The sequence below is a fragment of the Camelus ferus genome, chromosome 25 (genome assembly GCF_009834535.1).
Source record: "Camelus ferus isolate YT-003-E chromosome 25, BCGSAC_Cfer_1.0, whole genome shotgun sequence".
Taxonomy (NCBI): Eukaryota; Metazoa; Chordata; class Mammalia; order Artiodactyla; family Camelidae; genus Camelus; species Camelus ferus.
Genome location: NC_045720.1, coordinates 34,189,445 through 34,215,691, shown reverse-complemented (window position 1 = coordinate 34,215,691; position 26,247 = coordinate 34,189,445). Strand labels below are relative to the sequence as shown.

General features: G+C 38.3%; 1 protein-coding gene across 7 annotated transcripts; it reads right to left on the bottom strand.

Annotated features, from left to right (window-relative positions):
- Window positions 1-445: 445 nt before the first annotated feature.
- On the bottom strand, window positions 446-26,007 carry C25H8orf37 (chromosome 25 C8orf37 homolog). Of its 7 annotated transcripts, none has more exons than XM_032468317.1 (8): window positions 25,735-26,007; window positions 20,941-21,028; window positions 15,174-15,238; window positions 14,612-14,677; window positions 12,278-12,319; window positions 7,366-7,461; window positions 3,030-3,049; window positions 2,547-2,927 (listed from the first exon to the last, which is right to left on the bottom strand). In XM_032468317.1, exons 1-8 carry the CDS (start codon window positions 25,890-25,892, stop codon window positions 2,692-2,694), a joined length of 771 nt encoding a protein of 256 aa, XP_032324208.1. In that variant the 5' UTR covers window positions 25,893-26,007; the 3' UTR covers window positions 2,547-2,691. The 7 variants fall into 7 exon arrangements, with proteins under 7 accessions (XP_032324211.1, XP_032324212.1, XP_032324213.1 ...); XM_032468323.1 differs by having other exon boundaries at window positions 2,554-2,688; window positions 2,965-3,049; XM_032468320.1 differs by lacking the exon at window positions 3,030-3,049 and having other exon boundaries at window positions 446-2,688.
- Window positions 26,008-26,247: the final 240 nt, after the last annotated feature.

Genomic DNA, 26,247 nt, shown 5'->3' with positions numbered 1-26,247 from the left:
TAAAGAAGATGTGGTGTATATACACAATGGAATACTACTCAGCTATAAAAAAGAATAGAATAATGCCATTTGCAGCAACATGGATGGACCTGAAGATGGTCATTCTAAGTGAAGTAAAGCAGAAAGAGAAAGAAAAATACCATAAGATACTGCTTATCTGTGGAATCTAAAAAAACCGAGACAAATGAACGTACTTACAAAACAGAAACACACAAACATAGAGCACAAATTTATGGTGGCGGTAAAGGGGTAGAAGAGGGTAAATTGAGAATCTGCACCTCTTGGGGAGTGATGGAAATGTTAGCTCTCTTGATTGTGTTGGTGGTTTCACTGGTGTATACATCTATCAAAACTCATCGAATTCTTCATCTCAAATATGTGCAGTTTACTGTACACGAATCATACCATAATAAAGATGTTAAAAAATAAAACAAATTACCAAAAATTATTTCAAATTAATCCCCATATGAGTATTTTATTATTAAACAAAGTAACTATATACAGAGTAAAACTATTATTTATTCACTTCTAGGCAAGGTAAGGGCCTGAGTACAATACAGTTCAAATTAAATAGCTACCTGGCTTGATAAAAAATAGATACTTGCTAAAGGTAGAAATGATAAATATTGAAAACAAATCAACAAAATGTTCCAAAAGTTGTACAGATTTTGCATTTTAAAATTATAGTTGATTAGCAACTATACTTTTCTTCTACATTGATACTAAAATAGTTGCATTTTGGCTTAAATTCAACTGGTAATAAAGTTTATCCATTTGTATAGAAATAGTATTCTTTCTACATTTTAGATTAAAAATTGGACAATATTCAAAAGCTTATAAAGTAAATTGCCAACAAAATGTGAATTCATTTATACATTTCTGACATTGGGGAATTATTATAATTATCCTGTTATGGAATGCCAATCATGGACAACACATACAAGTTACAGGATAATTATGATGAAATAATAAAAGAGGAAAATATTTCAAATCCATAATTTAGTAAATTTGCTCATTTAAACTAAAAAAAAAAATCACCATTATGATTAAATGTGCCAAATTCCATGAGGTTCTCAATGTGTGGATCTTGTTGCTCTGCTGATTTTTGAAATGGGTGACTTCAATCCAAATTCCCCTATGTTCCTGATACAATTACAGATGAAATAAAATTTTAGGGAGTAAAAAATTTTTATTGAAAGTTAAGGTCTGTAAACATATTCTTAATACAAAAATATGAGCTTCTGCCACAATGAGACCTGTCTGTTGGAATTCTAGACTTAACTGGCTATGCAAATGTGTCATGGGTAGGAGGATTCTAATGACCAGATCTTTCTTTGTTTAAGTAAAATGGCTGGAACAGATTCAGCATAAGACTAAGCAGATCATAACTTCGCTTCAATTACCCCCTTTCAGCAAGCCTTCTGTCACACATCTGAACCACATGAGACACATGTGGTAAAGAGCTTCTGGCAGATTGGAAGACTGGAAAGCCCCGAGAATCTCCTGATGGGGCTGAGAGCTGGTAGTTTTGAGGCAATTGATTTTCCGAGTGTGCTGCTATTGCAGGGTTCCTCAAGTCGTGGTGACATCAAAGAAGGAGCCCAGCAGGCTACCTGTTGGTTCAGCTTTGCTTTATTTCTCTTTTCATGCACTCCCCTAATAGTGTATCAGCCTGATCCTACCAGAAAAATGCACAGGCTGACTGAGAAAATATCTTACTTGCTGTTCACTTTATTTGATGGAGTTTTAGGGCATTAAAGAATGTACTTGGAAAATCCAACAGTGACCTGTCTGTATTAGAACTTTTCCTTGTGATTTTAGGTGTGTCAAATTTTTCTTATATATAAATATCTGCTAAAATAGCAAACTAAATTAACTTTTGATATCTAAATGAACAAAAGGAGAAATAAGCTAAAACTGGTAATATATACATACTATTATGCATAGTACCACTCTGAACTGGTGAAGTAAGATCAGATATAGGCAGTGTTTTCATTTACAATGTACCTATACTCTCAAAACCCTTCAATTAGCCACTGACCACACGGTCTCTGACATACCTAAGTTATGACCTTTGATAACTGCAGATGTGACCGGAGGAGGTGATGTACACACCCCTCCAGGGCCTCCCTGCATGAGCCGGCTTTATCCCCTTTAACTGCTATAGACGAGGAACGTCTATGCTAAGTGTATTAGTGGTCAGGAATACTGCAGTGGCTACTGAATGGCTATGTATGAAACTCCACAATTAAACTTCTATTTAACAGGAGATAGGCTAGCAAAGTACTTGGATAATGTGTTATCTTACTTACTAAGTGAAATGTCCATATAGCAACAAGAAATAATTCCAAAATGTTAAAGCACATTATCTTCCCAAGTCCATCTGGTCTTTGAAAAGCCGTACAGCCATTAAATGAAATTCCCTGTCTGTTACCAAGGGCATGATGTGGCTGTGCACCTTTACCCAAATACTGCATGATTAATGGAGACTGCTCTCATGGACGCGTCTGTCTGAATGTGAAGAGTCTGTATTCTCAGTGTTTACCACAAACCCAACGAAGCTGATGATCAGTCTGAAGGTCAGTCAGGTCCTCAATAGTTCTCCAGCTACACTGGCAGGCATATGCCCGTGTTCCTTTCTTCTTTACCAACTTTGTTTTTAATTTGTGGAATTCTGGCATATTGTTCCTATTAGTAAAACAAGAAGGTTTCAGCATAGTGCCTTTGTTCAGTGCTTAATGACTTAAAAAAACAAAAACGAAGTTCTAATTGCTTTATTTTCCTATCTTTACAACATCTGAACACTAAACTACCTGGTGCCCTCACACAAAAAATAGAAGATATACTTCGGTGTTCTCTTTCTGAGGGTACTTCCTTGGTATTCAGTATTTTAAATGGTGGTCCTCTGGGTCTGTTTATTAAGGCTCCTGTAGAACACAATGACATGAAGAGCTGAAGACTTACCGATCTGTCCCATCAGAGATGACACAGCACGAGTGGTGGCTTCATCTCCTACCTCATATACTCACCTGGGCCATGTTTTAAAAGCCTGCAATGTGCCAAATGGAGGGCATGTAAGAGGCATAAAGATAACAGGCTTCTGGTGGATCAACTATAGAAAATTTTCATTAATAGAGTTAAAGTGCCTGTTATTTCTATGTGTTGAATTCACACTGTATCTCATTCATTACAGTGATCTGCTTATTTACTTACACTATCAGAAACAAAATAAATGCCTAGCCTGAAATAAATGTCAATAACGTTAACATAATTAAATCAACGGGCAGGAACAGCATAAAAAAGATAACCATCTGACTGATGCTATTATAAAAGAAGACTACAGAAGTTAATTTAAGTTTAATTAATTAAAAATCAATTATAATATTCATGATAACTGAATTTGTGTAAATATTCCATGGCAAAAGAAAAATGAAAAAATTCAAAGTGAATTGATGAAGAAGAACACATAGGGAAATGATGAAATACAGTGTAAATTGTAAAAAAAAAAAAAAAAAAAAAAAAAAAAAAAAGAAATACAGCGCTATCTGTTACTTGTTGATGTCACTGCAATAGAAGGCAGGACGCAAAGTGCCCTCTGGTGGCCAAATGGGCACCACATTTATTGTTGCACAAAATTCAGGCACAATTTAGAAGATTAGAACCTAACAAAACCTGAGAGATTTTGCAGGCCAACTGTGACTTCAGGAATAGAAACTTTGACCAGCTACGTGACTTAGCTAAGGTTACAGTGAGATAGGGGAATAACTGAGTAAGTTTTATCAGAAAGAAAAAAGCCAAACAAAACTAATTGTGTTTAATGGAAACTAAATGGTTAAAAGAAGGAGTGTACTTTATTCAGTCTGCAATATATTTTGACAAACTTAATATCTGACGCTTGATTGAATCCTAGAGATTTTAGGAATAAAAATCAAGAATAGCCAAGGAACTAATGAATACATTTCAAGTAGTACATATCTTAAAAGCTCAGAAAGAAAATTTCATTATTTCCCATAAAGGAAACACATGATTTAACAGGAAAATAAGAGCATTTTACTTAGCTATTATGAAAGGATAGTCAAGTATAGCTTGTACTTCTTTTAGAAAATTCTAGAACTTGTCAAAGCTAGTATTCACTTACTGCTCTCAACTGTAAGATAAGAACAATAAAACAAACTTCTAAAAAGGGTTTCACTGTATAATCAGTGTGCAGACTGGCACCACGAAAAACAAACAGCTCCCACGTTTTGCTGGGCATTCAATGATAACTCTGCAAACCTTTTAACTTGCCTTAGGTCACCACCTACTTCTGGTTTCCCCAGCGATTATTCCCTCCCCACCCTTCTCAAGTGTTGCAACTCCCCTCTATTTCTTTACTTTCAAGCAGATCACATCTTCATTCACAAAATCAGGCCATGCGATATGAAAAGGCTTCCATTTCCTAGCTCTCCTCCTGAACACATGACATCAGTATCTGACCTCCTTCCACCCAGGCACAGAGGAGGCCCTCCTCCTCCTAACCAAGCCTCACTTTCCTTCAGCACTCTGGACCCAAAGCCTCTAGGACCTTGTTACTCACATAACCTCCCCTTCCCATGTCTTCCTTACCCCCCACAATATAAACATCAAAGCATCTCCTATCTTAACTAAGTGGTCCTTTAACTCTGCATTCACCGACAGGCTTCCAAGTCACCTTCCTGGGTTATCATCCAGTTTCATGGCTTCAACTACCATTTTCCAGATTATATTTCCTACCTGAGCTTCGGAGCCACAGGTTCAACAGCTCCCATAATGAACACAGACTCTTCCTTCAAATCTGTTCTTAAATTCCATCTAGGACAGTATCATGGCCCATCTTTGTAAATTAAGACAGAAGTCCAGGATTATCTTGGGTGATACATGTCACTCAGCTTCCATTCAGGACTGCCTCTAAAATCTCTCTCAAACACATTTACTCCTGTCTACCTTCCTCACTGCTGTAATTCAGATCTTTCTTTCTTTCCCACTGGGTTGCAACCCTTCACCAATTCCCATGATTCTAAACTGGACTGGTTCCCATAAGTAGTCAGTAATCTTCTAAAAAATGCAACTATTCAGATCTCTCCCCATTAAAAACCTTCGATGGTCACCCACTGCCTGAAGAATCAAGTCCAAACTCCTCAGTACTGCTTCCTTGGCTCTGCTCTTTTTGATTTTTCTCTCTTACTTCACCTCTTGCCAAGTTCCTCTCTTGTATCCAAAACTTCACACAGTCCAAACTGCCTGTTAGGTTGCCAAACATGCCATGTGGTTTCACCTGTGCCTTTGAAAATAGCTCCTAAAAGAATACCAGTGTCCATCTGGTTTGCCAGGCAGACTCCTGTTCACTCTTGAAGACCGGCCTCCCCTGCCACCTCAGGGTGAGGTGGCTCCGCCTTGTCCCGTGGTCCTTACTCCTCCTCCACACTGATCACAGCTTAACAGGATGGCCCTGCTTCTCAGAGCTGTGCGTTAGTTGAGAGCAGATATTGGGTCCTTTTCATCTTGTGAGCCCAGTACCTAACAATGCCACAGACTATGTACTAAATAGTGTCTGATTTGAAAAAAAATGCTAATAAACTCTACAAAAAATCACATCAATGATTTCTATCCTGATGGTGAACGACAGCCTTTTTGCTGGTTCCATTCTCTCCCCCCAAATACTCCTAAGCATCACAGGCCCCGAGATGGTATTTTCTACTGACTTAAATAATTACTCACTGTTATTAATACTGTCTTCAGTATAGTGTGTAAAACAAGTAACAATAAATACTGTGACTTATTTTTAATAGTGTATTAAATATTCTAGTTCTCATTATTTTATCTGAAAGTATGTATTTTTTTAGACCGGGCTGCTATCGACCTAGAGCAAACCAACCGATGTTCTTGGTAACACTGAGGTACCTCACGTACCAACTGAATCACCAATAAGCTCACTTCACGCCTGTGCTCACCACAGTTTTGATGGGGTATGCATTCTATCATCTTGTACTAGTTTTACAAAAATTGATGTTTCATCTTGGTGGCATATGTGGTTATTGATCACTCATTAGATTAAACAGAAGAAAATATATAGCAGAGGGTTTAGAGAAGTCAGAAAAGGCAAAATAGACCTGAAATTAAAAGTTAACTTTTCCCACTACAGGATTAAAAAGTGGGCTAACACAAACCCAGAGACTAGGAGCTCCTGATCTGGGATTTTGGGACTGTAATAGGTTTTATTTGTGTTGGGGTCTTTGAAACCACTCAAATTGTAATTTTTCTATGTATTTGCATATTTGAATTTTTCTGTGTGTGTGGAGAGGACTTAAAGTTTTCATAAGATTTTTCAGAGCAGTTAATGTGAAAAGTTGAAAAACTTTTATATTAACAGTAGAGGGAACTAGATTTACGTGAGGCTTCCAGAAGAGGTGTGAAGAAAGCCTCTCACCCTTTTCTTTATGTTATTGAAGAGTGCTGCAATAATTCTGATTAGTTGTATCTGAAAATAGTCTTTTTTTAGGTACAGATTTGGGGGGCCCAAAATGCATGATATATGTACTTCACTAATTTTTAGCCCTTAATTTTTATTTGAAAGTGTGAATGTATAGTTCAAATGTATTTTCATAGCTTAAAAACGTTAGGTGTTCACTGAACGTCTACAATGTACAAATTACAAAAATATGAGTAAGACAGTATCCCAGCCACAAGGAGGGAGGCAGACACATAGCAACCTAAGGTTTTCAGCCTTCTGTTACAGTAAGTGCTGTCATAGGTACAGGTGCTGTGGACACACGGGAAAGGATGAGTCCACTTCCAGGTTGAGACAGTGGTAAGGGAATCATGGAAGATGCGCAATGCATTGTCCCCTAGGGACAGGTAAGGTTTAGGGAGATAAAATGGTGGGAAGGTACCCCGAGAGGTGGAGAGTTTGCACAAAGTCATAGGGAAGGGGAGCACTGACTGCTTTGGCATAGCTAAAACCTTGCAAAGGTAGACAGACCAGACAAAGCTGGCTGGCAGGTAGATGTGGACTGGATCTTGGAGGGTCTTGAATGCCATGCTAAGGAGTTTGGACATCGTTCTGTTAGCAGAAAGGTTTTGGGCAGGAGAATGGCATACTCAGAGTTATGCTTTAATTCCCAGCAAGGGAAGGGTGGCCTGAAAGAAGAGACTGTAGGCAGGAAAATCAGTGAGAAGGCTACTCTGTACTTTGCCCAGAAGTAACACATCCTTAACCAGGCTGACAGCAGAGAGATGGAGACCACAGAATCTGGCCAAGTCCAGCAAGAGACATTATAGCTCACTAAGAAATACAAAGTTGTAACAAGTACATTTTTTTTCACAGACTGAAGTTCTTTAGAAACATACCTGAAAAACAGGTAATCGCATGATCTGTCCCACCTGTGGTCATCGTAGCTTACTACCCAGAAGTCGCAGGCTACACAGCGCAAGCGGTCACACGCTCTGGTCAGAGAAAAAGCCCTGTGCGTTAGAAATCACTGGTGATTACACATGGGAACATGCTGATTTACTCACAGAATACACCGCGTATTACAGGTTACTGAGGAAACCAAAGGAAAGCAAAGATGAATCTGACTATAAATTTTTACAGTAAAGGACAGATGATCTATTTGAACTTTCAGGTTAAATTTCTGCATAAACCTACGTATTTAACTAAGATCTTGCACACTGATACATATATGCATACATGTATATTTAGACATAAAAAAAAAATGGATGTGTAGATCTTTTTTGGGGCACAGATTTTGGGAGCCCCAAATGCATGAAATACATAGTTTCCTAATTTTTAGCCCTTAATTTTTATTTGAAAATGTGAATGTATAGTCAAATACATTTTTCAATGGTTTTCAAATTGTGTCTGAGGGAGATATTCACTTAAGCCAACTTTCTTAAATGCTTCCCTTCCTAATGAAATTCTCAGGACGCCTCTATTAGAATTTGCTATATTTTACTGAAATGAATCTGTTTCTCCCATAAGCCACTTAAGTGCTGGGATAGTATCTTGTTTGTTTCTGTTTCCCTACTACTTGGCATACATGTATTCATTCACTCATTTAAAAAATATTTACTGAAAGCCTACTATGTGCTGGTGAGAGTCTGTCCTCACAGAACTTAGATTCTAATGAGAGAAGAAACAAACAATACACATAATAACTAAATGATATAGTATGTTAGAAGGTAAAAAATGCTTCAAGTGAAATAAAAAGTAGAGTGAATAAAATCAGAAGCACTGGGAGGAAGTGGGTTGTAATTTTAAAGGCCTCACTGAGAAAGTTCACCTAAGCAGTTTCTTTAAATGGAGGGAAGTAGGGTTAGGGGAGGTTATATTTAAGAAGGAAGGAAAAAGAGCATGTTTGTATGTTGATGGCAAAGATGCTGTGAAGAGCATAATGCTGCTGAGGAGAGAGGGCAGGGCTTCTAGAACATACTCGGCACATGACAGGTACTCAGTGACTCCCTGAGGAATTGAAATGCCAATCTCAAGATTCACATGCTACATAGTAACTTTAGGAGTAAAATGACAGTATAGAGTAAGTTATGAACTGCTGCTGGAAACAATTTGATTTGTATAATAACCATGACTTACTTTAAAGAAATCTCCATTGTTCGAAGTATTTAAAAGCTATTATTAACATACATACATTTGATCATCTAAAAATTAAAAGGAAATAAGTTTTTAAGATACCAAAAACAAAGTGAATAGATCAGTAATAGGGTGAAAGAAAACATTTTCAACACATGGTCAAATACTTAAAAGAGAGAGTGCTTACCAATGACAACAAAGAAAAAACCCTAAAAACATACTCAGTCTTACTACTACAGGCAGCACAGATTAGCAGTTAGGAGCACAGATGAGACAGGCTAGGTTCAAACGCTGATTCCACTATTCACTAGCTGTGTAACTATAGTTAAGTCATTTAACTGTTCTGTGGCTCATTATCCTTATCTGTAAAATGGGGATAATAATAACTTACACACCTCACAGGATTATTATAAGGAGCCAACTGAGTTAATATTGATAAAGCGCTTATAATAGTGCCTGGCACAAAGCATTTGTTAGGAGGTTAAAATATTACTAAAGAATTAAAATTTAAAGCAACCATGAAATATGTATTTAAACCAATTAACTTGGCAACAGTTAGCGCTCTCAGACATGTCTGGTAGGCATGTGAACTGCTATAATCTTTTGGGAAAAATCTTGGCATTATTTTAAAATTATAATTGCACCTAGCTGCTGCACTAGGAAGCCCAGTGTGGGGAATCTATTACATACAAATAAAAGCACCATAATATAGGCATACCTCTCAAGAATTTCTACTGTAGTATTGTTGAAGGGGCAAAAAACATGAGACCACCTGGATAGCTATCAAAAAGGAAAAAGACCGAAAAACATGCAGTGTATTTAAACCATGGAATATGAAGCAGTTGATAAAGAGAGTTAATTAGATTTATCTACTGACCTAGAGGTGCACAAAGCAGATACACAATAATATATGTAGTATGATCCTATTCTTAGTAGTAACAACTATTGAAAACAATTTCCTGTATAGGTGTTTTTAAGTTTGTAAGAACATGGAAAAAAATACGGAAGGTAAATGCCACGTGGTTAACACTAGCCACCTCAGGAGGGGTGGGAATGCAGAGGAGGGAAGGAGAGTATGATCTTCCTCCTTAAACATTTTTCACTTTTGTTTTAATTTTTTTCAATAAGCATATAATACTTCTGCAATTAAAAAATAAAACCCATCATTAGATTTTTTTCTCTTATTTCTCTCTAAAATTCAGCTACATTAACTTTGAAATTGCAAATATACTAGCCTGAAAGTTTAAGGATAAATGCTTTATATTTCTAAAAATATTAATCACAATAACTAAACATCTAAAATCTATACAAGTTTCCTAAGCAATTCCATATTTTCTTTTAAACTGTTAGCAATTTATGAAGTTGTATTTGTACATACGAAAATTCAACACAATTACATATGTACACACTTGAACTTGGATTTTGAATGTACAAGTCAGGAAATGTACAATGATGGTTCCCAAAGCTGCCATAACTTGCTTTCTTATGCATATGTAGTTTATTACATGATTGCACAGGGTGTTAACTTTAATGCCTTAATACATATGTGCAATTTGGCTGAATTACTGCTGTGGTGGGAACTATAATTTAGAATTTCCTGACATTTTGTATGTGTAAAATTTCAACCATAATGTTAAATACAGCTTTTTAATTTAACTTAAAATTTAGTAGTTTATTCAAATCCATTCACACTACCACATTTTCCTACAAACACTGTCCTTTGAGAAAAATAAAACTGACTTGCAGCTAAGAAATCATTCTGCTGCTACGATTCACTCTATTAGATCATAATTAGTACCAGTCTATGGAATAATCCAGTCTTGCAAGTAGTTTAAAAAATAATTAGGAGAGTAAAATTCAACTTGGCTTGAAAACAATGCCTTGGTTTTATCTGTACCTTTTTAACGCTACCAAGCTTCCTGCTACTACTTTCTCCTTTCCACAAAATGGGTAAAAGACTCAAATCCTTACGTCTAAAATCATTCGGGATTACTCTCGAAACAGAGCTTTATTCAGGAATCAAACAAATATAACACATGAAAATAGCAGGACAGACTCAATTTCCTTTATGCCTGGGCATGTAAATCAGTACTTATTTTCAGGGCTTAAATAATTTTTTCTTCTATAAAATATATATTAAAAATATACCTAATATAAAATCATGATTACCATGAAAGTCAGAACTTTCCTCTAAAATGTGGAGAAAATACAAACATGAAGGTGTCACCAACAGCTTTGTCTTTTTATCCGGATAGTAGTAAAAAATCTTTACTGTTTTAAAGATGTTTATGGTGGGAATGCCCAGAGTACAGCCCAATACAGTCTTCTACACAGACTCCGTGGTTCTCAGTTAAACCCTGTCAGATCTACACAGCGCACTAGGGAGTCTGGCGGTTTGGGCAGTTGGAAAATAACAGTAGTTACAACAGCAAAAGCAGCTAAGATCCTTCCCTCTTATATACGTTACATGATCTGCAAATTGGTAAACTAGAAAGCACAATGGACTAGGACTCAAGTTACACACTAGAGTCCTTGACTTGGGCAAGGCACATCACTTGGGAGTCATTCTTGACAACTTTCTCTCTTACCTCCAGCAGCCATTTAATCACTGAATTTTGTAAATCTTGTATTCTAAATATCCCAAGTGTCACACCTTTTCCCTACAGTTGCTGCCACCACTCAGGTCACAGCTGCCATCGTCGACTCTTTCCTGGACCACTGGTAACTACCACCTGTTGACTGGTCTGCCTGTGTTCTCTCCTGTTTTGCCCCTCAAATTTCCAATCTATGTTCTATTCAGGAAGCAAAATGGCCTTCTTTAGAAACACAAATAGGATTTTGTCACCCCTATTTGCTTAAAAAAAAAAAAGCCAACCCATTGTCTTCCACTGCATATAGAACATACTTTTTCTAAAAGTCTCCAAGGGACTCCAAACCAAATGTCCCTTGACTACCTCTTCAGCCCCATCGGGAGCCACTCCTTCCCCATCACTATACTCCAGCTCACCTGGCTGCTCTCTGCTCCTCCAACACCCTGGCTCCTTTGAGCTCAGGGGTCATCTAACATGGTATGTCCTCCGGCTCCAGTGGTCTCCTCTCTGCTTAATTCCTCTTCATTTGTCATATCATAATCTGATTAAGTGTTATTTGCTTAGGAAAGCATTCCCTAACCCTTCATATTGGTTAGGATGCCAACTATCTATGCTTATAGTATCCTGTACTTGCCCTTCACATTACATATTCTGTGGAAATTAAATAGTTATTTGTGGAATTAAAGTCTTTCTCCTCATCTATACTGAAAGCTCACTGAGGGGAGGGAAGTGTCTATTTATGTGTTCACTCAAAACCTAGGACTTAGCATGCACATGGTTAATTAGTGTGTGATTGATGAATTTAACACTAGGACCTCGATTTCCTCAATTATAAGTAACATGGGCTTAAAAATTCTTGCTCTATCTGCATCTTGTTTTTTCCTGTGAAGCTGGTGAACCAATATACATACACATATACATACGCTCTGGGTAGTATGAAGTACTTCACACATACAGTATTTTACATGCACATGAACATATATGTGTTTATCTTTCTGTGGGTGCTGATCTTTACCATGAAGAGGATAGGTGATGACTAGTATCCTTGTGACGGGTGAAGAAGAAAAGAACTGTGAACATTTACCTGTGCATATATGCAAATTCCATGTGTTTTCCCTTCTTGTCTCTGCAGAAGGTAGGAATGGGGTTTGACAGATTTTGGCATTCTCATGGACCAATATTATATGATAGGACACATATTGCAATTCCATCTACAACAAGACTCTTCCATGCTAGAACTATATCAAAGTACGTGCGAAAATATGCTGTATAAAAGAAGAGCTTAACATTCACTCTTTGGTAGTAAAACAGAACATATTGTCTTAAAGACCATTTTTAAAATCAGAAGGCACCTGTTAGTAAACACATAGGTGTTTCCTGAGATAAACTGGAAAAGTAGAATACAGGATTCTTGCAGCTGAGGTATAACATGTGAGGCATTGCTAACAGAGGAGAAATTTCCACGAATAATGATAAACTAGTGTACCAACGGTAGCCAGCTGTCTTTTTCAACACAGGCATAATTTTAATGTATTATTTCACTTAACCCTTACAATAGCTCCATAAAGTATGTTTAGTTTTTATGGGTGAGGAAACTTAGGTTTTATAAGATCATATCCCTCTTCAAGGCTTCACAGCTGATAAGAGGCGGAGTGAATATCCGAACTTACGTATTCTGTCATCAGAGCCTTTTCTTTTCATGTCCTGGGTACAATCATTTGCTTCTTTATCAGTTTCTCTACTGGTCAGTTGTTTTATCTTTTTTTTGCATCTAGTCCTTATGACACAGTGGGCATTCAGTGAATATTAGAAAAATAAAAGAAAAAGGAAGTTCAAATAGAATGAGAAAATGAATCTGCAGTAAATGAATTAAGAGGTAAGACAGTGGGGACATGCATTAGAAAGGGGTGCCATTCTAGACAAGGAATAAATGTAAAAATATTCAGAGGCAGAAAAATACAAGTGGGAAGTAGAAGGCTAACAAGGGCTGTAGTGGAAGCAGTGTATCTGAGCCAGGTCTAACTGCAGGTCAAAGAACTAAGAGAAGGGAAAGAACAAGGATAAACTGGTGAAGCATTAAACGATGAGTTCAGAGTTAATATGAGGCAGATGGCAACTCTCATTTTCCTTCTGTTTGAATGGGGTGAGGGTGCTCAAAATAACACATTAGGGGTATTATCTTTAATACCTCTAAGTGGGTGAGACTACAGAAGGTGGAAGTGGATGGTAACTGGGGGACCGCTGCTGGAGTTCAAGGGTGACTGGAGACAAGCCTGGATTCGAGGCAGAGTAGGTCTGGCAATGACTGAGACAAATCCGACTGGGCTGACACAGGTCAGCCGGGACCGACAGCAACCAGGCTGTACTCGTCTCTAAGGGCAGTTTGTGTCTTTTTAGATCCCATTTCTATTATTCAATACAACAGCTGTCTCTCCTGAAATGTGGTCAACATCCAATCATATAGCTCAGTCTTCTTTCTTAAAAAATTACCATGGGGGGAGGGTATAGCTCAGTCGTAGAGCTGCATGCTTAGCATGCGTGAGGTCCTAGGTCCTAGCCCCACTACCTCCTCTAAAAGTAAACAAACCTAATTACCACCCCCCAATGAAATAATTAAATAATATAATAATAGATAAAATATTTAAAAAAATCAGAAAATGAAAAAGTGTTTTAGAAATAACTAGACAAAAATATAATAATCTATTTAAGTAGGCCTCTGTAAAAATAGAGTCAGAAGTATCAGGACAATAAAATGGTTTGTTTAAAACCAATCTCTTTCCCCACTTAATGACAATGAGAATGGAATATGCTAGGAGTCTGAGGCTGGTATGCACTTGGGGTAGGTGGCATCAGGACCATAGGACTGCCCTGAGAGGAGGTACTGAGGGAGATACTGGGTGAAAGGAGGGTTGGGGAAGTGACAGCAAAAGGAGGGTTTCTGCTTTTGAAATATGTAAAATCAAGCGACTATGCTTAAGAACTCTCTGGTCCTAAAGACCAGCAGCCTTGCGTGCTGACTGGCCAAGGCAGTGCGGTAACGCGTCATGTGGCCGCATGGCTGCACTGGTCACCTGCCTGACTCATTGCCTTCTACTGCCCGGAAGGAAAAATGACAAGGTGGAAGCTCACTCTCCTGGTGTCCTCTGGAAACCAAGCTGGGATGGAAGTGATCCAGGCACTTCAAGTGGAGCTTAGAAAAGTGTCAACACAATGAACAACACATACCCTACTGTCACAGCCTTCAAGAGCTTTCACCCAAGAATAATAACCACTTTGGTAAAGTGTTCTTAGATTGGCTAATAAAATACACCTTTCTTTATGCAACAGACTGATGCCAAGATGATAAGAATTATGTTTTAACAGGGTATCAATTTGGAAAAACCTAATAGGAAAGTATAATGTAGTTCTGACATCTCACCTCTGTGAAGTATTTGTTCCAATCCCACACGGAACAGCGCTTCCACCAAGGTACACTGGGCTGCAACTAGACACGTTCAACAGAGGGGAGAAAAGAAACTTGAGAAGTTAATTGGGCTCATTGACTCTATATTCTTGTAATGAAATTATATATTTTCCTGAGCAAGCCAGCTATTTCAAGGAAGATGTATTTATTCCAGGATCAATGCTTTATTGGACATAACCTGTAGAATTCAGGAACACTCAAGGAGTTAAAATGAGTCACAAAAAATGTGTTTGCCAAATAGTGTAAGGGACAAAGTAAATACTGAAGAATGTAACAGAACATTAATTTTGAGAAACTGTTCACACTTTTTTTTTTTTACGTTGCAGAAAATTATTTACAATAGCAATAACCTCTCATTCAAGTTCCTTTACACTAAGGGGTCACAGACCATAAGAACACTGAAAATACTGCTATTGGTCTTTCTCCTGCTTTGTTGTTTGATGTTGTTAAACGGCAACAAAATCTACTAGACCACGCTCACTAGTGTGTATAATTCACCAAAGCAATTCCAACTTACCTCTTACCAAGACCTCGGATGGAAGCTCTGACAGATGTGTTACCTGAAGATTTAGATTTTAATTTCTGTTAAAAAAACAAAACAATAAAAGGCCAAAGGTAACTCAGAGAACTGTAACATGAAAACTAATATTCTTTATTTTATAACAAGAATATTTTTAAAAGGCCTAACTAAAAATTTTGTTATCATTTTAAGATTTCTGAAATAAAAACAATGATCAAAACATTTTAAAGGCAAAAGGGAAGTTGCCCTCCCTGAGGAATTTGCAAATTACTATGTTAACTTTTAGTCTAGAAAATTGATATATTGCCATTATTAGCATGGTAAGATTTAGAGTCACTTTATAACTTTTCAGTTAATACTGGAGTTCAATGATTTAATATGAAGGATCTGCTATTTAAAACTTCATCCTGGAAAAATTCAATTGAAAAGGGAAAAAAAACCTCAGACTTATTTTTAAAGGCTGTGAATGGTACTCACCTGAACTAAAAATAAACTAACCAAACTCCTGGATAACTTCAGGAATATTAATTTTGATCAAATGGAATGGTATCAACCATTAGACTTTCAAGGAAAATGTAGAGCCACCTAGGCACAACCATACAGTAGTTCCTATACAGTTACCTAACATCATCGTTAGCAAGCATTTATTAAGTGTTAACTGCTCTACGGTATCAGACAACACGAGCCAACCACATACTAGGACCACCGCCAAGGAAAGGAAGTGGGATGGAGAAAAGGCAATTTAAACTATGCAGAAACATGCCTTCATTTTACCCAGTAGGCGAGGAAACTGAATGGAGGCAAAAATACTTCTTTTTACTATTTCTCTTTACCCTTTTCTTTGATGTTAAACAGAACTGGAAAGAATTTTGGCACATATCTGACAAATAATAATGTGCGTAAGTCTGTTTTTGGGAGCATGTTCCATGTCCCCTCTAGGCTCGTGCTCATGACTCAAAGCTGGCACGCTGGGACATCTGCTGTGGTTTTTGGGCTTTCCTGTGTGAGTTTGAGAGTGGCTAAGAAACACAACAACCTAAACTAATATAATACTGTAAATCAACTTTACTTCAATTAAAAAAAACCCACACATACAGCAGAATGGGAAAGCAATAGGAAAGGGAGCAGTACTCTTAGGAGCACAATCTGGCCGGCAAGGACCAGGACTGGCCGTTCCCAGACACTTCTTTTCCTCCCCTCAACCAAGGTTTTACGTAGATCTGCTTTCCTCTAGAAGTTTATTTGGATTGCTTTCTCCCTTGTAGTCTGGGAAACTGGATAAATGCCTTCAAAAAGGGAGTTACAGAAGAAGCGTATTAAGTTTATTTCACGATTATAAGAGGTATTTAATTTCAATCTAGTATTCTTCTCTAATACTTCTATTAGAGAAGTATTTCCTTCTTTCTGAAATGCCTTGAACTGAAGAGACAGTGCCTCACACGCAGACACGCACCCTGTAGTGCTTATTAAATAGTGAATGGCTGAGATGATCAGTGAATAACAAGAACATCATATAGTTTTTTATTTAGTATTGTTATTTGGCATTTATGATGCATTCTGTTCAGAGTATTCAATACCATTGCTACTGTGTTGACATATTATTCAACTAAGCTATTAGCTTATTTTTTTAAACACTTTTATTATGGTATGTTTTCTGTCCAGTTAACTACACATATTTCGGGTGTACAAGTTGATAAATTTTGACAGATGTATACACCAATGAAACCACTCACAATCAAGATAGCTAATGTTTCCATCGCTCCCCAAGAGGTGCAAATTTCAAATTCCCAACTTATTCCTTCCCACTCCTTTTACATCCTGGTAACCATAAGTTTGTTCTCTATGTCTGTGAGTCTGTTTCTGTTTTATAGGTAAGTTCATTTGTGTCCTTTTTTTTTAGATTCCACATATAAGTGATACCATGTGGTATTTCTCATTTACCTCACTTAGAATGACAATCTCCAGGTCCATTCATGTTGCTGCAAATGTCATTATTTTATTCTTTTTTATGGCTGAGTAGTATTCCATTATTACATACATATATACACATACACACATATACACCCCACATCTTCTTAATAGACAGCATATATATGGGTCTTATTTTTGTATCCATTCAGTCTATGTGTTTTGGTTGAAGCATTTAATCCATTTACATTTAAGGTAATTATCGATACCTATCTTTTTATTGCCGTTTTGTTAACTGTTTTGGGTTTGTTTTATTAAGTCTTCTTTTTTTCCTCTTTATTCTTTTTGGTCTCTTTTCTTGTGGTCTGATGGCTAGAGAAATTCCCTTAACATTTGTTGTAAAGCTGGTTTGGTGGTACTGAATTCTTTTAGTTTTTGTTTATCTGTGATGCTTTTGATTTCTCCATCAAATCTGAATGAGAGCCTTGCTGGATAGAGTATCCTTGATTGTAAGTTTTCCCTTTCCTCACTTTAAATATATCATGCCACTCCCTTCTGGTCTGTAGTTCATGCTGAAAAATCAGCTGATAACCTTATGGGAATTTCCCTGTATGTTATTTGTTGCTTTTCTCTTGCTGACTTTAATATTTTCTCCTTATCCTTAATTTTTGTCAATTTGATTACTATATGCCTTTGTGTGTTCCTCTTTGGACTGATTCTATGTGGAACTCTCTGGGCTTACTGGATGTGGATGACTATTTCCTTTCCCAAGTTAGGGAAGCTTCAGCTATTATCTCTTAGAATATTTTCTCAGGTCCTTTCTCTCTTCTTTTTCTTGGACCCCTATAATGCGACTATTAGTGTGCTTCATGTCGTCCCAGAGTTCTCTTGAACTAACCTCATTTCTTTTCATTCTTTTTTCTATTTCTGCAGTAGTGATTTCCACTAATCTGTCTTCTAGCTCTCTGATCCACTCCTCTGCCTCATTTAGTCTATCTTGGTTCCTTCTGGTGTATTATTCATTTCAGCAATTGTATTCTTCAACTCTGTTTGGGTATTCTTTATATTTTCCAACCTTCATTTCCCTCTGTGTATCTATACTCCTGCTGAGTTCTCTGAACATCTTCACCATCATTACTCTAAACTTCCTCAGATAGATTGACTATTTTTTCCATCACTTATTTCTTCCTCTGGGATTTTATCTTATGCTTTGGCCTGGAAGATATTCCTCTGCCACCTCATATTGCCTATCTTTCTACTTGTATTTTTAGGTAGGTTAGTTATATTCCTCAACCTTGGAGAAGAGGCCCTCTGTGGGAGATGTCCTATGTGTCCCAGCAGTACACTCCTCTTGTCACCCAAGGGCCAGGGTCCAGTCGGTCCCAGGGTAGGGTCTGGCCTGCGTTTGAGGATTCCTTCCACAAGCTTTAGGATTGTTATTTTTTCACTTCTGGTATCTGTCCCCTGGTGGATGAGGCTGACCTAGAGGCTTATGTAGGTTTCCTGGCAGGAGGAGTTAGTGCCTGCCCACTGCTTGGTCCTAGCCCTTTGGTGGGTAGTGTCTAGAGGTGGCTATAGACTCAGGAAGTCTGCTGATAGGTGGGGCTGCATCCTCACCCAGTATGTTGTTTGGCCTGAGGCTTCCCAGGACTTAAGCCTACAGGCTGTTGGGTGGGACAAGGCCTTGGTGCTAATGATCCAAGCAAGATGTCAGCGTCCAGGAAAGCTACAGATGAACATTCCCTGAATGTCTACCACCAGCTTTTATGTCCACAGTGTGAGCCACAGCCACCCTCTACCTCCCCAGGAGACCTTCCAAAACCAGCAGGCAGGTTTGGGCAGGTTCCTATGAAGTCACTGCCTCTGCTCTTGGACCTGGTGCACACAAAATTCTGCGTGCACTTCCCAAGAGAGTGAAGTCTCTGTCTCCCCTAGTCCTGAGGGGCTCCTGGAGTTAAGCCCCACTGGACTTCAAAACCAGATGTCCTGGGGTCTCCTCCTCCTCCCAATGCCAGAACTCTGGGCTGCGGAGCCTGACATGGGGCTCAGAGCTCTCACTCCTAGAGGAGGGTCTCTGTGACTTAATTATTCCTCAACTTGCAGTTCACTCACCTGGGGGATATGGGACCCGATTATATCTCAAGCATGCCCCTCCTACTGCCCTGCGGAGGTTCCCTCATTATGTTTCCAGTTGAAGAGGATCTTTTTCGCCAGGTTCTAGTCTTTTTTTCCCCGATGGTTGCTTAGCAGTCAGTCGTAGTTTTGTTGTAGTCATGAGGAGAGGCTAGCTCATGGTCCTACTACTTGCCATCTTGACTGGAACCCAGCCGTTAGCTTTTTAATTTACTTCCACTGAATTGAAAATGTTAAATTTAGCAAAATACAGAATTTTTAACTTGTTTTTATTTTTGATTCTTTTTTCAAAAGTTGAAGTATAATTGACCTACAATACCATGTTAGTTTCAGGTGTACAACATGGTGATTCACTATTTCCATACCTTATAAAATGACCACATTAAGTCTAGTCACCATACAAATATATTACAATATTATTGACTATATTCCCCATGCTGTAAATCTCATCACTGTGACTCATTTAGTTTGTACCTCTTAATCTCCCTCATGTATTTCATTCATCTCTCTCACTCTCCTCCTCTCTGGCTTTGAGAAATACAGACCTTAAGATCTATACCGGTCATTGGATTTTTAGTCTGACAAAAATATAAGTGGCCATATCCATATCCTTAACATCACCACTACCTAGGTATTTTCAGTACACTGTATTATATTTATTTGTTAGATTTTTTTCCTTTGTGGTCCTTGTAATTTAGACTTCCATTTGGTCTCTTTTCTCAAAATCTAACAAATAAATTTTGCACCCACCAAACTGGTAAAAATTAAAGTATATGAATTCTCATACACTGCTGGTGGGAAGAATATAAGTGAAACACTCTAGAAAACACTTTGGCAATGGGTAGAAAGTTGAAGATGAGCACACCTCAGAACCTAGTAATTCCCATCCTAGGTTTATATATTCTAGAGAAACTCTTGTACATGGGTTAAAAAAAAGGACTTGTAAAGCTATCTCATGAAGCACTGTTTGTAAGAGCAACAACTCAGCATAATCTAAAAGTCTATCAGCAGGGAAGTAGATAGACAAACTCTGGCAGTTTGATAACAGACGTTAGATAACAGATACGTCAGTTAAAATTGCTTATGGTTATATACACAAAATTATAAAAGTATGAATGGAAAGGATAATAGTTACCTCTGGGAAGGAAGGCAGTAGAGTAAGATTTGGAGAGTTCTTAAAGTATAATTTTTATTTCTTTAAAAAAAATCAAGGAGCAAATGTGGCAAAATGTTAAGATACATTCAGTATGAGTAGTAAATATATAGGTAGCTGTTATTTTATGAGCTTTTATAAAGTTGATGTAGATATATAAGCATTAAAAAAATTAAAATATTACCAACTTATTCACTAGTTCATGGGAGAAGAGCAATGGCAATGCATCTGCGATGCTGAGCACATTCCTATAATGAAAGCTGTTTTCAGTCTTTTAGAAAAGTATTCTCAGAGTCTATGAATAAATACAGGTAGCCAGCTTCATCTGTAAGTTGACTTTTTTCCAAAGCTTTTCTAATTTCTCATTATTGCTAAGAAATAAATAGCAAAACATACACTTAAGAGTTTTAAATATTTTTTCTCCTATAAATCTAAGTGGAATAATTTCCTTTGTATTTCTCAGAAATCAAAGGACTATAGATAGTTGTGCATTCTGTAAGTTTTCAGACTATTCTAAACATGTCTTGAAATAAGGAAAGCATTACTGTACATTTATAACACTTGACTTACAAAGTGTTTTTTGTCAAAGTTGGGCTCTTCAAATATTTCATTAATAAGACTGTCAAGATCATCTTCTTTTTTAAATGCTTCTGTTGATCTGAAAAAATAAACAATAAACAAGATAACAGCTGAAGCTTAAGTGCAGATAAAGTCAGCCAGTATCAGAAGAATTTTGATTAAGTAACGCCCATTATTAGAGTTGCTAAGAGGACAAATGTGATGTGAATTTTTTCCTGCTATGGACATAGCCTAAGTTTGTTGAGAAAAAGATGTAGTTTATCAGGTACAAATTCACATATGTTCTTTTACATATTTAAAATAAAACATTTGGGGGGGGGAGGGTATAGCCCAAGTGGTAGAGCACATCCTCAGCATGCACGAGGTCTTGGTTTCAATCCCCAGTACCTCCTCTAAACAAACAAACAAACAAACAAATAAATAAATCTAATTACCTCCCCCCAAATATCAAAAAAATTTTTTTTAAATGAAACATTTAAAACTATATATTGTATTAAAGAGAAAGCTGGACATGTACTTCTCTAAATTACATCAACTACTTATTTAAAGAATACAAAATATGTACAATTATAAGTACAACCTGACAATTATAAACAAAGATAATTTTAATATATCTAATTTTCCCCTTAAGGGTTCAACCGTTAAGTCAAATAATCATATCTCTCTGCTACAGGAGCCAAAGCTTATATAATCATATGACCAATACACACACACACATACACAAAGTGATACCTGCTTGACAGAGTATCTCAACTATCTCTTTACCTTCTGCAGGTAAAGCCATCACACGATTACTGATACAAACTGTTACTGCATGGAATTTGTATTTAATGGCTAACATTACTGAATACTTACTACACAGATGAATAAAAAGGGACTGAGAGGTTCAGAAACTTGCCCAGGGTCATACAAATAGTGGGAGGAGAGACTTGGAATTAAATCTAGGGCAATCCATACACCTAACACTAAACAAGATTAAATCTTTTTAGAGTTTATATGTTACATATGCTGTACATCAGCTTCATTAGATCATTAAATGATTTGTTTTAGAAGACAGGTTTTTCAATCTAACTCTATTTCTAGAAACAAATTTGCTCTGAAATCTTTTACATCAGGACTACAGCCCTTCAATACTGCTTAGAGTAAGATACTTAACCTGATGTAAGAAAATTCAGAGGCTGCTGCTTAATACTGAACGCCTGATTCCATCTATGTCCAGGTTTTACCTCTTCAGTTCTTCCCTAAGTTTTTTTCTCAGTATCTTCCACTCTATACTGGTTTCTCCCCTTGACTTACAAGTATGCTAAGTATGCTTTCCTCTTCAAAGAAATACCGCCCCGCCCAAACACTCTTGAAGCTGCCACCCTCTCTCGCTCACTACCGAAGAGTAGTCTATATCCATTATTTCTACTTCATTATAAGCGTACTGGATTTGGCGTCAGCTGGTGACCTGAATGAGCTTCTCAACTGTGGAACTACCGACATTTGCGGCCAGATAATTCTTTGGTGTGTGTGTCGCAGGGAGAGGGAGTGGGCTGTTCTGCACTGTAGGATGTTTTACAGCATCCCAGACTTCTACCCACTAGGTGCCAATAGCACACCCTTCCCCAGTTGTGACAATCAAACAAATCAGGACATTGCCAAATGCCCCTTGAGTGCTAAAATCATCACCAGTTGAGAACTACTGACCTAGTTTAAATTAATGTAACTTCTCTGAACCTCAGACATTTTATATGTAAAAAAAGGAGATCTAAACAACTATTTAAAACTTCTTCCAGGTGTAATATTCTACCTCTGGCCTTCACATCCCTCTACTCCAGTGAAACTCTTTCTTCCAAGTGACTACTGCCCAAATCACTACATTCAATTGCCTTTCTTAGTTCCAATCTTCTTTAACCTTTCAGAAGCACTTGACATTTGGGTACCAATTCCTTCCATTTCTTTTATGACAGTATTTTGCAAAGATGGCCTCTAGAAACTCTCTCCTCTGGTTGTCATGATGTACTCTCTGGGTTCTCCTCTCATGCAATTTCATAATTTTGAGAATCAGATGCATTCAAATCTTACCAACCTAATCACTACTGTTAGGTATCCAGCTACCAGCTGACATAAGATTCTGGTCTGTTTTTAGACCACACAATTTCATAATGCCTTTGCTTGCTTATGCTTTGCTATAGAAATGGAGGGAAAATGTTATCATTTTGTTGAGAAAGCATACAAATTTTAAAGGACAGTGTAATTTTTTTTTTTGGTCTTTTTATGCTATAATACAATAATCTTAATCACAGGTTAATACACATTTACTGGTTACTTCCCTAAATTTGCTTCTTATATTGAATCTTGATTTAAAATACAGTTTCTGTCAAAAATAAAAGATACCCTCTAAGTAAAATAAATCTAAACACTTGAAACCCACAATTAAATGTGAAAGGTATATATAAAAGCTTAGGTGTGGATGTACAATGTCGTGGTGGACTTGGTAATATGACCTTGGGCAAGTCAACTATTTTTCTAAGTCTTGGTTTGGTCAGTGAAATGAGGATAATAATATTATTCACCTCACAGGGTTGTGGAGATTAAATGAAATAACACATATAAGGCACTTAGCATACAGAAGGACTCGATAAATGTTGGCTATTTTATAGCTTATTATCTAGGATATTATCTGTATCATCCTGAACCACTTTATTCTTACTGCAGTTCAACCCACATCAGGCTTTAAAAAAAAAAAACGAATTGCATAATTCTCTTTATCATTTTGTACACTTCATCAAATTGCATGCGTTCTGACCATTTATATTAGCAGTTGTCCCTGGTATCCAGATGTGGCATGGTCATTTATTTTATTATTTGCAGAGATACCATTTTAAGAGACAAAAATTTCAGAATTTTAACTCTTATAAGAAAAAGAGATATAAGTTATATCAATATACAAGTGGCAGATCGTCTCCTATTTAATACATTCATAATATAAAGTAGTTCTTAACTTTCATGTATTAACTTTGGCTCAGGACAAAATTTTAATGTTTTTGTTTGACATTATATACCAGGTAGGAACTGTATTTGTTATTAGGTTTAGGATCTTTGTTGCTGCTTTTTGCATAATTTATCTTTACAACTACACTGACAAATGAAAAGTTTTAACACATGAATGACAACAGTACTGGTTTGCTACAGCTTTTATAAATTTATTATTGAAAAATCTGATGCAGTAAGGTGGCATGGGGGTGCTAGAAGCATTACGGATAGATTTCAGTAGTATAACAAGAAGCTATGGAGAGAGGCAGAGAGGCGTAAGAGGATCTGTGCTTGGAGAGGATCTGTCCACCTTAGTAACCCTTTCCATTTTGAGCAGCCTGCTCCAAGACATCCTGCTCCTCTGCACCAGTTCTCCTAAGATGAACAGGCTCTGGAAGGCTCTTTGATAAACTCTCTCCATCCCCCAAAGGAATGAATAAGAAGACCAAAAGAAATTGCCGGTAACGTTGTGGGACAGGGAGGACAGATGTGCTGGGAATGGGTACATAAGGCACCTGCAGCACACAAGACAATAATACACAAATTAATGAGAGTGGTATTTACATAAACAGTCTAATGAGCATTAGCCCAGTCATTTTAGCTGGCTCTACATTTATTTTTTTAGAACACTGCCCAATACTCAACTAACTTCCAGAACTTCTGTTTCTGAACCTTACTCTTTCCAACGTTTTTATCTTCTGAGGGTGAATTTTTATAAACAAGCAAATGTCATCAGAAGTAACTGCGTAGCAATGGTGTTGGGTAATGCTTCTGGGAAATCACAGATACACAAAACAAAACAAAACCCACAGATGTAGCCATAAATGAACAAGAATGACTTTCTTGGGTTGTTCCAAAGCTGCCACAAGCATTATCAAGTGATTCAAGCAAGAGTTACCGCAGAGGCTCCCAAGCCATCACTTTGAAGGACGATACTCATTCTGGCAAAAATTTTGTTTTTTTTGGATTGAAGGGAAATGAGATAAAGAAGAAAGTCCTATTATTTTATAATTACACATAAGAAAAATGACTGACAAACTTGAAAGATAGTTTTTTGGATTAAAAATCAAGGCTTAATGAAAATTCGTCACATTTCAATTTGGATGCCTGCGACCTCCCCGGGGACCCTTAGCTGGGGCCGTGGGGAGAAGAAAGGTGGCTGAATTAATAGAGACAGTGTTGTCAATAATTAAACCCTTTTTATCATAAAGCTAATCTCATCCAATTCTCTGAATTAAAAAAAATTAACTAATGATGCAATAAAATGGAATCTTTTCCTCCAACAATTAGGCCAAGGATTGCTCTGCCTGGAAGATGGGGTCAGGGGAACAGGATGAGGTTCTTAGTCCGGGCACCCCAAAAGGGGATGATAACGGCTCAGACAGACGGGGGCCAGGGTCACCGTGACGCCCTCGGGGCTCACGAGGGCCCAAGCTGCAGCCCCCCTCACCCAGCGGAACTCCTTGGGGTTTGTCGGGGTGAGAGACAAGGCAGCGTGAAGCCGCGCGGGCGCTCAGAGGCGGAGCCAGGCTCTGGGGCTTGCCCGGGGCGGAGTCGGGCCCTGGGAAGAGATGCCAGGATCCTCCAGGTAGGCGAGTGGAAGTGTGAGCTACCCCAGGAGTGGGGAATTGAGGGTCTGGGCCCTAACAGGAAGAGGAACTGGACGTCGCGGGCCGGGGTACGTTTCTTTGGGTAAAGCGACGGAGGGGTGGCTTTGGGGCCCGGAGCAGGCTTTACCGGAGCAGCCCACCCCTCCCGCCCGTTAACCTGAGATTCTCTTTCGCCTCGGCCCGGTTCCGGTCGTTGCTCAGGACGCCGCCGCCGCCGCCGCCTCTGGGCCGCTCGACCATGTCCAGTCTCAGTGGGTCTGGACTGCAAAATTTGGACTCGACCTCATCCAAGAGCTCGTCCAGGTCCTCCGCCATCTTCAATCGTCAAGTCCTTACCCGACTCTGGTTGTAGAAGCGCCGGGTAGTTTCCAGGGGCAACGCTAGGTCCCGGGCGCGCGCGCCCTCCCCCCCCGCGCATGCGCGCGCCGTTCCGCGAGGCTTCGGCGCTGACGCGCTCGCGCGAGAGGACGTGGTGGGTTCGCGAGGCCCCGCGAAACCCGGTTTTCCCCGGGGAGCGGAGGTCGTAGCTGTGCCTTCCTGCGCGATGCCGTGCTGCCTTTTTTTTCCTTCGCTCTAGATTGTGTGGCGTGTTTTGTCCCAACTCTCCCTGCTGGGCTTAGGTGGTAATCACAATCACACGGCTTCCCCAGGTCCCTCACTCACTCCTTTT